This window comes from Aphelocoma coerulescens, unplaced genomic scaffold (assembly GCF_041296385.1).
Source record: "Aphelocoma coerulescens isolate FSJ_1873_10779 unplaced genomic scaffold, UR_Acoe_1.0 HiC_scaffold_205, whole genome shotgun sequence".
Classification (NCBI taxonomy): Eukaryota; Metazoa; Chordata; class Aves; order Passeriformes; family Corvidae; genus Aphelocoma; species Aphelocoma coerulescens.
The window spans coordinates 72,941-84,890 of record NW_027183551.1 but is presented as its reverse complement, the minus strand read 5'-3'; the positions used below and the strand labels follow the sequence as shown (position 1 = coordinate 84,890).

At 64.8% G+C, this 11,950-nt stretch overlaps 3 protein-coding genes across 3 annotated transcripts; all 3 read right to left on the bottom strand.

Moving 5' to 3' along the window:
- Positions 1 to 837: 837 nt before the first annotated feature.
- On the bottom strand, positions 838 to 5,489 carry LAMTOR4 (late endosomal/lysosomal adaptor, MAPK and MTOR activator 4). The gene is made up of 4 exons (XM_068999013.1): positions 5,389 to 5,489; positions 4,913 to 4,993; positions 3,478 to 3,595; positions 838 to 1,044 (listed from the first exon to the last, which is right to left on the bottom strand). The coding sequence occupies exons 1-4, from the start codon at positions 5,389 to 5,391 to the stop codon at positions 947 to 949; spliced, it is 300 nt and encodes a 99-aa protein (XP_068855114.1). The 5' UTR covers positions 5,392 to 5,489; the 3' UTR covers positions 838 to 946.
- Positions 5,490 to 5,674: 185 nt separating this feature from the next.
- On the bottom strand, positions 5,675 to 10,839 carry LOC138101155 (vitelline membrane outer layer protein 1 homolog). Its single transcript, XM_068999014.1, has 3 exons — positions 10,598 to 10,839; positions 8,659 to 8,756; positions 5,675 to 6,998 (listed from the first exon to the last, which is right to left on the bottom strand). The coding sequence occupies exons 1-3, from the start codon at positions 10,811 to 10,813 to the stop codon at positions 6,698 to 6,700; spliced, it is 615 nt and encodes a 204-aa protein (XP_068855115.1). The 5' UTR covers positions 10,814 to 10,839; the 3' UTR covers positions 5,675 to 6,697.
- LOC138101160 (placenta-specific protein 4-like) lies at positions 5,884 to 6,390 on the bottom strand. The gene has a single exon (XM_068999019.1). The coding sequence runs from the start codon at positions 6,388 to 6,390 to the stop codon at positions 5,884 to 5,886; it is 507 nt and encodes a 168-aa protein (XP_068855120.1).
- Positions 10,840 to 11,950: the final 1,111 nt, after the last annotated feature.

Here is an 11,950-nt window from a genome sequence, read left to right as displayed (position 1 = left end):
CCCAGGAGGGTCCTGGGTGTCCCCAAGAGGGTCTGGATGTCACCTGGGTGTCCCCAGGGTGTCACCTGGATGTCCCCAAGGGGGTCTGGATGTCCCCAGGAGGGTCTGGGTGTCACCTGGTGTCACCTGGATGTCACCAGGAGGGTCCTGGGTGTCACCTGGGTGTCCCCAGGAGGGTCCTGGGTGTCCCCAAGGGGGTCTGGATGTCCCCAGGAGGGTCCTGGTGCCACCTGGATGTCCCCAGGGCTGTCCTGGGTGTCCCCAAGGGGGTCTGGATGTCACCTGGGTGTCCCCAGGGTGTCCTGGGTGTCACCTGGATGTCCCCAAGGGGGTCTGGGTGTCCCCAGGGTGTCACCTGGATGTCCCCAAGAGGGTCTGGGTGTCCCCGAGGGGGTCTGGGTGTCACCTGGATGTCCCCAGGAGGGTCCTGGGTGTCCCCAAGCGAGTCTGGGTGTCACGTGGATGTCCCCAAGAGGGTCTGGGTGTCCCCAAGAGGGTCTGGGTGTCACCTGGTGTCACCTGGATGTCCCCAAGGGGGTCTGGATGTCCCCAGGAGGGTCCTGGGTCACCTGGATGTCCCCAGAGGTGTCCTGGGCAAGGGGGTCTGGATGTCACCTGGTCTCACCTGGATGTCCCCAGGAGGGTCCTGGATGTCCCCAGGGAGGTCTGGGTGTTACCTGGTGCCACCTGGATGTCCCCAGGGCTGTCCTGGGTGTCCCCAAGGGGGTCTGGATGTCACCTGGGTGTCCCCAGGGTGTCCTGGGTGTCACCTGGATGTCCCCAAGGGGGTCTGGGTGTCCCCAGGGTGTCCCCAAGGAGGTCACAGAGCACAAAAGCCACACTCGGACGCCGTTTATTGTCCCCGGGGGGGGGGGCGGATTTGGGGACACTTTTGGGGACGGGGGGGCGGTGCCAGCTCCTCTGGGGACATTTGGGGACATTTGGGTCACACGGCCACCGGCTCCTGGATGTGGTGGTGGCGCTTGACCACGAAGAGTTTCTGTCCCGAGACGGTGACCAGGAGGGAATGCTCCCCGAACACCACTGGGGACAACGGGGACACTGGGGACGGGGCCACCCCGGAGTCCCCAGGGCCACCCCGGAGTCCCCAGGGCCACCCCTGATGTCCCCAGAGCCACCCCGGAGTCCCCAGGGCCACCCCGGAGTCCCCAGAGCCACCCCCGGGTCCCCAGAGCCACCCCAGAGTCCCCAGGGCCACCCCTGATGTCCCCAGAGCCACCCCCGGGTCCCCAGAGCCACCCCCAGAGCCCCAGGGACACTTTGGGGACACCCCCAGGGTCCCCAGGGCCACCCCTGATGTCCCCAGGGCCACCCCGGGGTCCCCAGAGACACCCCAGGGACACCTCCAGGACACTCCCAGGGTCCCCAGAGCCACCCCAGGGGTCCTCAGGGCCACCCCTGATGTCCCCAGAGCCACCCCAGGGTCCCCAGGGCCACCTCCAGGACACCCCCAGGGTCCCCAGAGCCACCCCAGGGGTCCTCAGGGCCACCCCCAGAGCCACCCCAGGGTCCCCAGGGACACCTCCAGGACACCCCCGGGGTCCCCAGAGCCACCCCGGGGTCCCCAGGGCCACCTCCAGGGTCCCCAAGGCCACCCCTGATGTCCCCAGGGCCACCCCCAGAGCCCCAGGGACACTTTGGGGACACCCCCAGGGTCCCCAGAGCCACCCCGGGGTCCCTAGGGCCACCTCCAGGGTCCCCAGGGCCACCCCAGGGCCACCTCCAGGACACCTCCAGGGTCCCCAGGGCCACCCCTGATGTCCCCAGGGCCACCCCCAGAACCCTGAGGACACTTCCTGGGCCACTTGGTGCCCCTTTAGGGCCACCTGCCACCCTTGGGGACCCTTTGGGGACCCTGAGAACAATTTTGGTGCCACTGGGAGGGGTCAGAACCCCTCAAGCCCCCCCTGGGGACCCCTTTTGGTGCCCCTTTGGTGCCACCTGATGACGCTGGGGACCCTCGGGGACCCTTTGGGGCCATTTAGGGCCACTTTGGGGCCACTTCAGGGACCCTTGGGGCCACTTAGGGCCACTCTGGGGCCCTTTGGAGCCAATTTGGGCCATTTAGGGCTATTTTGGAGCCATTTGGGGCCACTTTGGGGCCGTTTGGGGCCACTTTGGAGCTGTTTGGGGCCACTTCGGGGCCATTTGGGGCTCTTTGGGGCCATTTTGGGGCCACTTTGGGGCCGTATGGGACCATTTGGGGCCATTTAGGGCCACTTTGGAGCCATTTAGGGCCACTTTGCGGCCATTTGGAGCCAATTTGGGCCATTGAGGGCCACTTTGGGGCCGTTTGGGGCCATTTGGGGCTATTTAGGGCCACTTTGGGGCCATTTGGAGCCAATTTGGGGCAAATTTGGGACCACTTTGGGGCCAATTTGGGGCCATTTAGGGCCACTTTGGGGCCATTTGGGGCCACTTTGGGGCCATTTGGGGCCATTTAGGGCTATTTTGGGGCCACTTGGGACCACTTTGGGGCCATTTGGGGCCATTTAGGGCCACTTTGGGGCCAATTTGGGCCACTGAGGGCCACTTTGGGGCCATTTGGGACCACTTTGGGGCCGTTTGGGGCCATTGAGGGCCACTTTGGGGCCATTTGGGACCACTTTGGGGCCATTTGGGACCACTTTGGGGCCATTTAGGGCCATTTTGGGGCCATTTGGAGCCAATTTGGGCCATTGAGGGCTATTTCGGGGCCATTTGGGGCCATTTAGGGCCACTTTGGGGCCACTTCGGGGCCATTTGGGGCCAATTTGGGGCCATTTAGGGCCACTTTGGGGCCATCTGGAGCCAATTTGGGCCATTTAGGGCTATTTTGGGGCCACTTGGGACCACTTTGGGGCCATTTAGGGCCACTTTGGGACCACTTTGGGGCCATTTGGGACCACTTTGGGGCCATTTAGGGCCACTTTGGGGCCATTTGGAGCCAATTTGGGCCATTTAGGGCTATTTTGGGGCCATTTGGGGCCATTTAGGGCCACTTTGGGGCCACTTTGGGGCCATTTGGGGCCAATTTGGGCCATTTAGGGCTATTTTGGGGCCATTTGGGGCCATTTAGGGCCACTTTGGGGCCACTTCGGGGCCATTTGGGGCCAATTTGGGCCATTTAGGGCCACTTGGGGCCACTTGGGACCACTTTGGGGCCATTTGGGGCCATTTAGGGCCACTTTGGGGCCACTTGGGACCACTTTGGGGCCATTTGGGGCCATTTGGGGCCACTTTGGGGCCAATTTGGGCCACTGAGGGCCACTTTGGGGCCATTTGGGACCACTTTGGGGCCATTTAGGGCCACTTTGGGGCCGTTTGGAGCCAATTTGCGCCATTTGGAGCCAATTAGGGCCACTTTGGGGCCATTGAGGGCCAATTTGGGGCCAATTAGGGCCACTTTGGGGCCATTGAGGGCCACTTTGGGGCCATTTAGGGCCACTTTGGGGCCGTTCGGGGCGCGTCCCTCACCCGAGAGGCGGCGGAACGGGGGCTCGTGGCCGCGGGGCAGCCGCAGCCCCAGGGCCGTGGCCACCAGGCCCTGCAGGACGGTGGCCGTGTGCTCGTCGTTCTCCAGGTCCCCCGAGGACTGCCGAGGGTTGGGGACAAATTTTTTGGGGGGAAGGGGGGGGGAGGGGTTCAGGAGACCCCAAAAATTTTGGGGGAATTTTTGGACACCCCCCCCTATAAAAAATTGGGGCGTCCCAGAGGGAAAAGATCCCCCAAAAAAATCCCCAAAATGCATCAAAATTCCCCCCCAAAAAAACCACCTGGGAACCCCCCAAAAATTCCCAAAATTCCTGGGATCCCCCCCAGAATTTTGGGGAATTCCCGGTTGGACACCCCCAAAAAAATTGGGGCGTCCCAGAAAGAAAAACACCCCAAAAATGCATCAAAATCACCCCAAAAAACCTCCTGGGAACCCCCCAAAATTCCTGGGATCCCCCTAAAATTTTTGGGAATTCCCAGCTGGACACCCCCAAAAAAATTGGGGCCTCCCAGAAGGGAAAAGATCCCAAAAAAATCCCCAAAATGCAGCAAAATCCCCCAAAAAACCCACCTGGGAACCCCTAAAAAAGGACTTGGGAACCCCCAAAATTCCCAAAATTCCTGGGATTTCCCCCTAAAATCTTTCGGGAATTCCCACCTGGACATTCCCCCCCCCCCAAAAAAATTTGGGATCCCCTAAAAGGAAACAAAAACCCAAAAAATCCCCCCAAAAACCACCGAGGAGCCCCCCAATTTTGGGATCCCCCCACCCAAATTTTCCTTCCCCCTCTCCCCAATTTTTTGGGGCCCCTCCCTCCAATTTTGGGCCCCCCCTCCCCATTTTTTGGGACCCCTCCCCCAATTTTTTGGGATCCCTCCCCAATTTTGGACCCCCCCAATTTTTTTGGGCCCCTCCCCACATTTTTTGGGCCCCCCCCTCCCCCCCCCCCCATTTTTGGGGACCCCTCCCCAAATTTGAGACCCCCCCACTCCCAATTTTTGGGACCCCTCCCCCCCTATTTTGGGCCTCCCCTCCCCCAATTTTTTGGGACCCCCCCCCCCAATTTTGGACCCCCCATTTTTGGGGACCCTTCCCCCCCAATTTTTTTTGGGACCCCTCCCCACATTTTGGCCCCCCCCAGTTTTGGCCCCTCCATTTTTGGGACCCCTCCCCCCATTTTTGGGCCTCCCCTCCTCCCAATTTTTGGGGACCCCTCCCCCATTTTTGGCCCCCCCCTCCCCCATTTTTGGGCCTCCCCTCCCCCCATTTTTTATGGACCCCCCCCCCCCAATTTTGGCCCCCCCATTTTGGGCCCCTCCCCCTCCATTTTTTGGGCCCCTCCTCCCCCCGATTTTTGGGACCCCTCCCCAATTTCTGCCCCCCCCCATTTTTGGGCCCCCCCCCCCCCTCACCCACCGCCAGCACGGCGCCGTCGCTGATCACGAGGTACCCGGCCTGGGCCGGGACCCGCTCCAGCCCCTGCGTCAGCGCCGACGTCTGGAGACCAGTATAAACCAGTATAAACCAGTATAAACCAGTACAAACCAGTACACACCAGTACAAACCAGTACACACCAGTACACACCAGTACAAACCAGTATAAACCCGTACAAACCAGTACGGGCCAGTACCACCCCAGCAAGCACCGGGGACGCCCCACTGACATCCCCCCAGTCCCTCCCAGTGCCTCCCAGTGCCTCCCAGTGCCTCCCAGTAACCACCAGTAACACCCAGCGCCGCCCCAGTATCGCCCCAGCCCCGCGCCCAAGCGCCCCCCCAGTGCCTCCCAGTCCCTCCCAGTGCCCCCCAGTCCCTCCCAGTGCCTCCCAGTGCTCCCAGTTCCCCCTCCCAGTCGCTCCCAGTCGCTCCCAGTTCCCCCTCCCCGTTCTCACCATGGCGACGCTCCCGCTTCCCCTCCGCGCCTCTCACTTCCGGTCACGTGACCCCCGCCCCGCCGCCCTCCCATTGGCTGCCGCCGCCCGTTTCACGACAGCGCCTCGCCGGCCGCGTCTCCCTAATGGCGCCGCGCTTTACGGCGGCGTGGCGGCGTGCCGCCTCCCGACATGGCGGCGTGGCTCTCACGACAGCGCGGCGAGAGCGCGCGCGCGCTTTACGGCAGTGTGGCGGAAGCCGCGTTCGCCCCGCCCCTTCTGCTGTAAAGGAGGGCGTGGCCGGAGCTGTCAATCAAAGCCGTTTATTGCCCCGCCCCTTTAGGGGTGGGGGAGGGGAGGGGGGGGACATTGGGGGGGTCCCAGGGGTCAAGGAGGGGTCAAGGAGGGGTCCATGGGGTCAGTGGGGTCCATGGGGTGGTCAAGGAGGGGTCCATGGGGTCAGTGGGGTCCCTGAAGGTCCTGGAGGTCCATGGGGTCAGAGGGGTCCATGCGGGGTCAAGGAGGGGTCTTGGGGGTCAGAGGGGTCCATGGGGTTCCCTGGGGGTCTACGGGGTGGTCAGTGGGGTCCATGGGGTGGTCAAGGGGGTCCCAGGGGTCCACGGGGTGGTCAGTGGGCTCTACGGGGGCCTCAGGGGGCTCAGGGTGGTCCTGGGGCCCCGTGGGGTGGTCAGTGGGGTCCATGGGGTGGTCAAGGGGCTCAGGGTGGTCCTGGGGCTCCACAGGGTGGTCAAGGGGCTCCATGGGGTGGTCAGGGCGGTCCCGGGGGTTCCAGGGCTCCATGGGGTGGTCAGTGGGCTCAGGGTGGTCCTGGGGGTCCATGGGGTGGTCAGTGGGGTCTGTGAAGGTCCTGGGGCTCCATGGGGTGGTCAGTGGGCTCCATGGGGTGGTCAGGGGGCTCCATGGGGTGGTCAGGGGGCTCCACAGGGTGGTCAGTGGGGTCCATGGGGTGGTCAAGGGGCTCCACAGGGTGCTCAGGGGGTCCCGGGGGTCCTGGGGCTCCATGGGGTGGTCATTGGGGTCCACCGGGTGGTCAGGGGGCTCAGGGGGTCCCAGGGGTCCACGGGGTGGTCAGGGAGGTCCACAGGGTGGTCAAGGGGCTCCACGGGGTGGTCATTGGGGGCTCAGGGTGGTCAGGGGGCTCAGGGTGGTCCTGGGGCTCCATGGGGTGGTCAGGGAGGTCCACGGGGTGGTCAAGCGGCTCAGGGGGTCCCAGGGGTCCACGGGGTGGTCAGGGGGCTCCATGGGGTGCCCAGGGGGGCTCCGTGGGGGTCCCGGTGGCCTCAGGCGGTGCCGAGGTGGCCACGGGGGCTCACGAGCAGCAGTAGAGCTCGACGTCGTTGAGGCCGGTGTCGTCGCCGCCGCGCTGGGGCGGCTCCAGGCGGGTGCGGAGGCCGCAGACGCCGGCGCCGGGCGGGCACGGGAGGCTCCAGTTGCCCCAGGTGCCCTGGGGGCCACCGCGGCCCTCCAGCAGCGAGCCCCCCGAGCAGATGGCGGCCATGGCGTTGGCGGCCGTGTCGTCCCAGAGCCCCCGCGGGGCTTCCACGCGCAGCCGGAAGGCCACCAAGCGCTGGCCGGCCGGGCACGACTCCGGGCGGCTCCAGGAGCCGCGGCTGCGGGAGGGGGAGGAGGGGGGAGAGGTCAGTGAGCCCGGGCTTGGGGTGGCCGGGGAGGGGTTGTGGTGGCCATGGAGGGGTTGAGGTGGTCATGGAGGGGTTGAAGTGGTCATGGAGAGGTTGTGGTGGTCATTGAGGGGTTGTGGTGGCCGTGGAAGGGTCAAGGTGGCCGTGGAAGGGTCAAGGTGGCCATGGAGGGGTCAAGGTGGCCATGGAGGGGTCAAGGTGGTCATGGAAGGGTCATGGTGGTCATGGAGGGGTCATGGTGGCCGTGGAAGGGTCAAGGTGGCCATGGAGGGGTTGTGGTGGTCATGGAAGGGTCAAGGTGGCCGTGGAAGGGTCATGGTGACCATGGAGGGGTTGTGGTGGCCGTGGAGGGGTTGAGGTGGTCATGGAGGGGTTGTGGTGGCCACAGAGGGGTCAAGGTGGCCATGGAAGGGTCATGGTGGCCATGGAAGGGTCATGGTGGTCATGGAGGGGTTGAGGTGGTCATGGAGGGGTTGTGGTGGTCATGGAGGGGTTGAGGTGGCCATGGAGGGGTCAAGGTGGTCATGGAGGGGTTGAGGTGGCCATGGAGGGGTTGAGGTGGTCATGGAGGGGTTGAGGTGGCCATGGAGGGGTTGTGGTGGCTGTGGAAGGGTCAAGGTGGCCATGGAGGGGTTGAGATGGCCATGGAAGGGTCAAGGTGGTCATGGAGGGGTTGTGGTGGCCACGGAGGGGTTGAGGTGGCCGTGGAAGGGTCAAGGTGGCCATGGAGGGGTCAAGGTGGCTGTGGAGGGGTCAAGGTGGTCATGGAAGGGTCATGGTGACCATGGAGGGGTTGTGGTGGCCGTGGAGGGGTTGAGGTAGCCATGGAGGGGTTGCGGTGGCCATGGAGGGGTTGTAGTAGCCATAGTTGGGTCATGGTGGCAATGGAAGGGTTGTGGTGGCCATGGAAGGGTCAAGGTGGTCATGGCGGAGTTGTGGTGGCTGTGGAAGGGTCATGGGGGCCATGGAGGGGTTTTGGTGGCTGTGGAGGGGTCATGGTGGCCATGGTTGGATTTTGATGGCCATGGAAGGGTTTTGATGGCCATGGTTGGGTTTTGGTGGTCGTGGTTGGGTTTTGGTGTCTATGGAAGGGTTGTGGTGGCCACGGTTGGGTTTTGGTGGCTGTGGTTGGGTTTTGGTGGCCATGGAAGGGTTTTGATGGCCATTTTTGGGTCAGGGTGGCTGTGGTTGAGTTATGGTGGCCATGGAAGGTTTGTGGTGGCTGTGGCTGGGTTTTGATGGCCATTTTTGGGCCAGGGTGGCCATGGAAGGTTTGTGGTGGCCGTGGTTGGGTTTTGGTGGCCATGGAAGGGTTTTGATGGCCATAGTTGGGTTTTGGTGGCCGTGGTTGGGTTTTGGTGGCCATGGAAGGGTTGTGGTGGCCATGGCTGGGTTTTGATGGCCATTTTTGGGTCATGGTGGCCGTGGTTGGGTTTTGGTGGCCACGGTTGGGTTTTGGTGGCTGTGGTTGGGTTTTGGTGGCCATGGAAGGGTTGTGGTGGCCACGGTTGGGTTTTGATGGCCATTTTTGGGTCATGGTGGCCGTGGTTGGGTTTTGGTGGCCACGGAAGGGTTTTGGTGGCCACGGTTGGGGTTTTCCCACCCTCTGCCCCCCCCAGTGGTCACTCACGGCCCCTCGCTGGACGTGGCCTGTCCTGCGTGGCCACAGAGCAGCCGGACCCCGTTCAGCCCCGTGTCGTCCCCGAAAAAGCCCTTGTGGGGCTCCACCTGGAAACCCCAAAATGTCACCCTGGTGTCCCCAAATTCCCAAATTCCTTCCCCCCCCGTGCCCCCAAATTCCCAAATTCCTGCCCCCCCCCGTGCCCCCAAATTCCCAAATTCCTGCCCCCCCCGTGTCCCCCCTCTGTCCCTCTGTCCCCCCTCTGTCCCCTCTGTCCCTCCCATGTCCCTCTGTCCCCCCTCTGTCCCGTGTCCCTGTGTCCCTCTGTCCCCTCTGTCCCCCCCGTGTCCCCGCTGTCCCTCTGTCCCCCCGTGTCCCTCTGTCCCCCCCGTGTCCCTCTGTCCCCCCTCTGTCCCTCTGTCCCCTCTGTCCCTCTGTCCCCCTGTCCCCCCTCTGTCCCTCTGTCCCCCCCGTCCCTCTGTCCCCCCCGTGTCCCTCTGTCCCTCTGTCCCCCCCGTGTCCCTCTGTCCCCTCTGTCCCCCCTCTGTCCCCCCCGTGTCCCTCTGTCCCCTCTGTCCCCCCCGTGTCCCTCTGTCCCCCCCTCTGTCCCTCTGTCCCTCTGTCCCTCTGTCCCCCCCGTGTCCCTCTGTCCCCCCTCTGTCCCTCTGTCCCCCCCTCTGTCCCTCTGTCCCCCTCTGTCCCTCTGTCCCCCCCCGTGTCCCTCTGTCCCCACCTTGAGCTGGAAGCCGCTGGCGAAGCCTTTCCCGGGGCAGAACTCGGGGTCCCCCCAGTGTCCCCAGTGTCCCTCTGTCCCCTCTGTCCCCCCTGTGTCCCTCTGTCCCTCTGTCCCTCTGTCCCCTCTGTCCCCCCTCTGTCCCCCCGTGTCCCTCTGTCCCCTCTGTCCCCCCTCTGTCCCCCCCGTGTCCCCTCTGTCCCTCTGTCCCCTCTGCCCCTCTGTCCCCCCAGTGTCCCCTCTGTCCCCCCGTATCCCTCTGTCCCCCCCTCTGTCCCTCTGTCCCTCTGTCCCTCTGTCCCCCCTCTGCCCCTCTGTCCCCCCCGTGTCCCTCTGTCCCTCTGTCCCTCTGTCCCCTCTCTGTCCCTCTGTCCCCTCTCTGTCCCTCTGTCCCTCTGTCCCCTCTCTGTCCCTCTGTCCCCTCTCTGTCCCTCTGTCCCTCTGTCCCCTCTCTGTCCCTCTGTCCCTCCCGTGTCCCTCTGTCCCCCCCTCTGTCCCCCCGTGTCCCTCTGTCCCCCCCGTGTCCCTCTGTCCCTCTGTCCCCCCCGTGTCCCTCTGTCCCTCTGTCCCCCCGTGTCCCTCTGTCCCCCCGTGTCCCTCTGTCCCCCCGTGTCCCTCTGTCCCTCTGTCCCCCCCGTGTCCCTCTGTCCCTCTGTCCCCCCGTGTCCCTCTGTCCCTCTGTCCCCCCCGTGTCCCTCTGTCCCCCCGTGTCCCTCTGTCCCCCCCGTGTCCCTCTGTCCCTCTGTCCCCCTGTGTCCCTCTGTCCCTCTGTCCCCCCCGTGTCCCTCTGTCCCCCCGTGTCCCTCTGTCCCCCCCGTGTCCCTCTGTCCCTCTGTCCCCCCGTGTCCCTCTGTCCCTCTGTCCCCCCCGTGTCCCTCTGTCCCCCCGTGTCCCTCTGTCCCCCCGTGTCCCTCTGTCCCTCTGTCCCCCCGTGTCCCTCTGTCCCCCCGTGTCCCTCTGTCCCTCTGTCCCCCCGTGTCCCTCTGTCCCCCCCCGTGTCCCTCTGTCCCCCCCTCTGTCCCTCTGTCCCTCTGTCCCCCCTCTGTCCCTCTGTCCCCACCTTGAGCTGGAAGCCGCTGGCGAAGCCTTTTCCGGGGCAGAACTTGGGGTCCCCCCAGTGTCCCCAGTGTCCCCTCTGTCCCTCTGTCCCCCCGTGTCCCTCTGTCCCTCTGTCCCCCCCTCTGTCCCTCTGTCCCTCTGTCCCTCTGTCCCCACCTTGAGCTGGAAGCCGCTGGCGAAGCCTTTCCCGGGGCAGAACTCGGGGTCCCCCCAGTGTCCCCAGTGTCCCCCGTTCTCCACCGACAGCGTCGCCGTGGGGGCGTCCGTGTCCCAGCCCCGCGCCGGGGGGGCCACCGAGGCCACCAGGGCCACCGAGGCCACCAGGGCCACCAGGGCCACCGGGGCCACCCAGGGCCGCGGGGACAGAGCCATGGCTGGGCCCCCCCCCGGCGGCACCGCGGGCTTTATAACCCCCCCTCCCCCCCCGGGGACAGTGACCGCCCGGCCACCCCCGAGGGGGAACTGGGAGGGACTGGGAGAGACTGGGAGATGTTGGGGGGGGACTGGGAGGGACTGGGAGGGGATTTGGAGGGAACTGGGAGAGACTGGGAGGGACTGGGAGATGTTTGGGGGGGCTTTGAGGGGGACTGGGAGGGGATTTGGGGGGAACTGGGAGAGACTGGGAGGGACTGGGAGATGTTGGGGGGGGACTGGGAGGGACTGGGAGGGGATTTGGGGGGGACTGGGAGAGACTGGGAGGGACTGGGAGATGTTCGGGGGGGCTTTGAGGGGGACTGGGAGGGGATTTGGGGGGGACTGGGAGAGACTGGGAGGGGATTTGGGGATACTGGGAGGGGACTGGGAGAGGTTGGGAGATGTTGGGGGGGGCTTGGGGGGGACGGGGAGAGACTGGGAGATGTTCGGGGGGGATTTAGGGGGGACTGGGAGGCACTGGGAGGGGATTTGGGGGGACTGGGAGGCACTGGGAAGGAATTTGGGGGAACTGGGAGAGACTGGGAGATGTTCGGGGGGGACTGGGAGGCACTGGGAGGGGATTTGGGGGGACTGGGAGAGACTGGGAGGGGATTTGGGGATACTGGGAGGGGACTGGGAGAGGTTGGGAGATGTTGGGGGGGGTTTGGGGGGGACTGGGAGGCACTGGGAAGGAATTTGGGGGAACTGGGAGAGACTGGGAGATGTTCAGGGGGATTTAGGGGGGACTGGGAGGCACTGGGAGGGGATTTGGGGATACTGGGAGAGACTGGGAGATGTTCGGGGAGAGTTGGGGGGGACTGGGAGGCACTGGGAGGGGATTTGGAGGGACTGGGAGAGACTGGGAGATGTTGGGGGGGATTTGGGGGGGACTGGGAGGGGACTGGAAGTGAACTGGGAGGGGATTGAGGGGAATAGGAGGGACTGGGAAGCACTGGGAGGGGATTTGAGGGGCACTGGGATGCAATGGGAGGGCACTGGGAGGGCACTGGGGGGGCACTGGGAGCACTGGGATGAACTGGGAGGCACTGGGAGCACTAGGAGGCACTGGGGGGGGCACTGGGATGAACTGGGAGC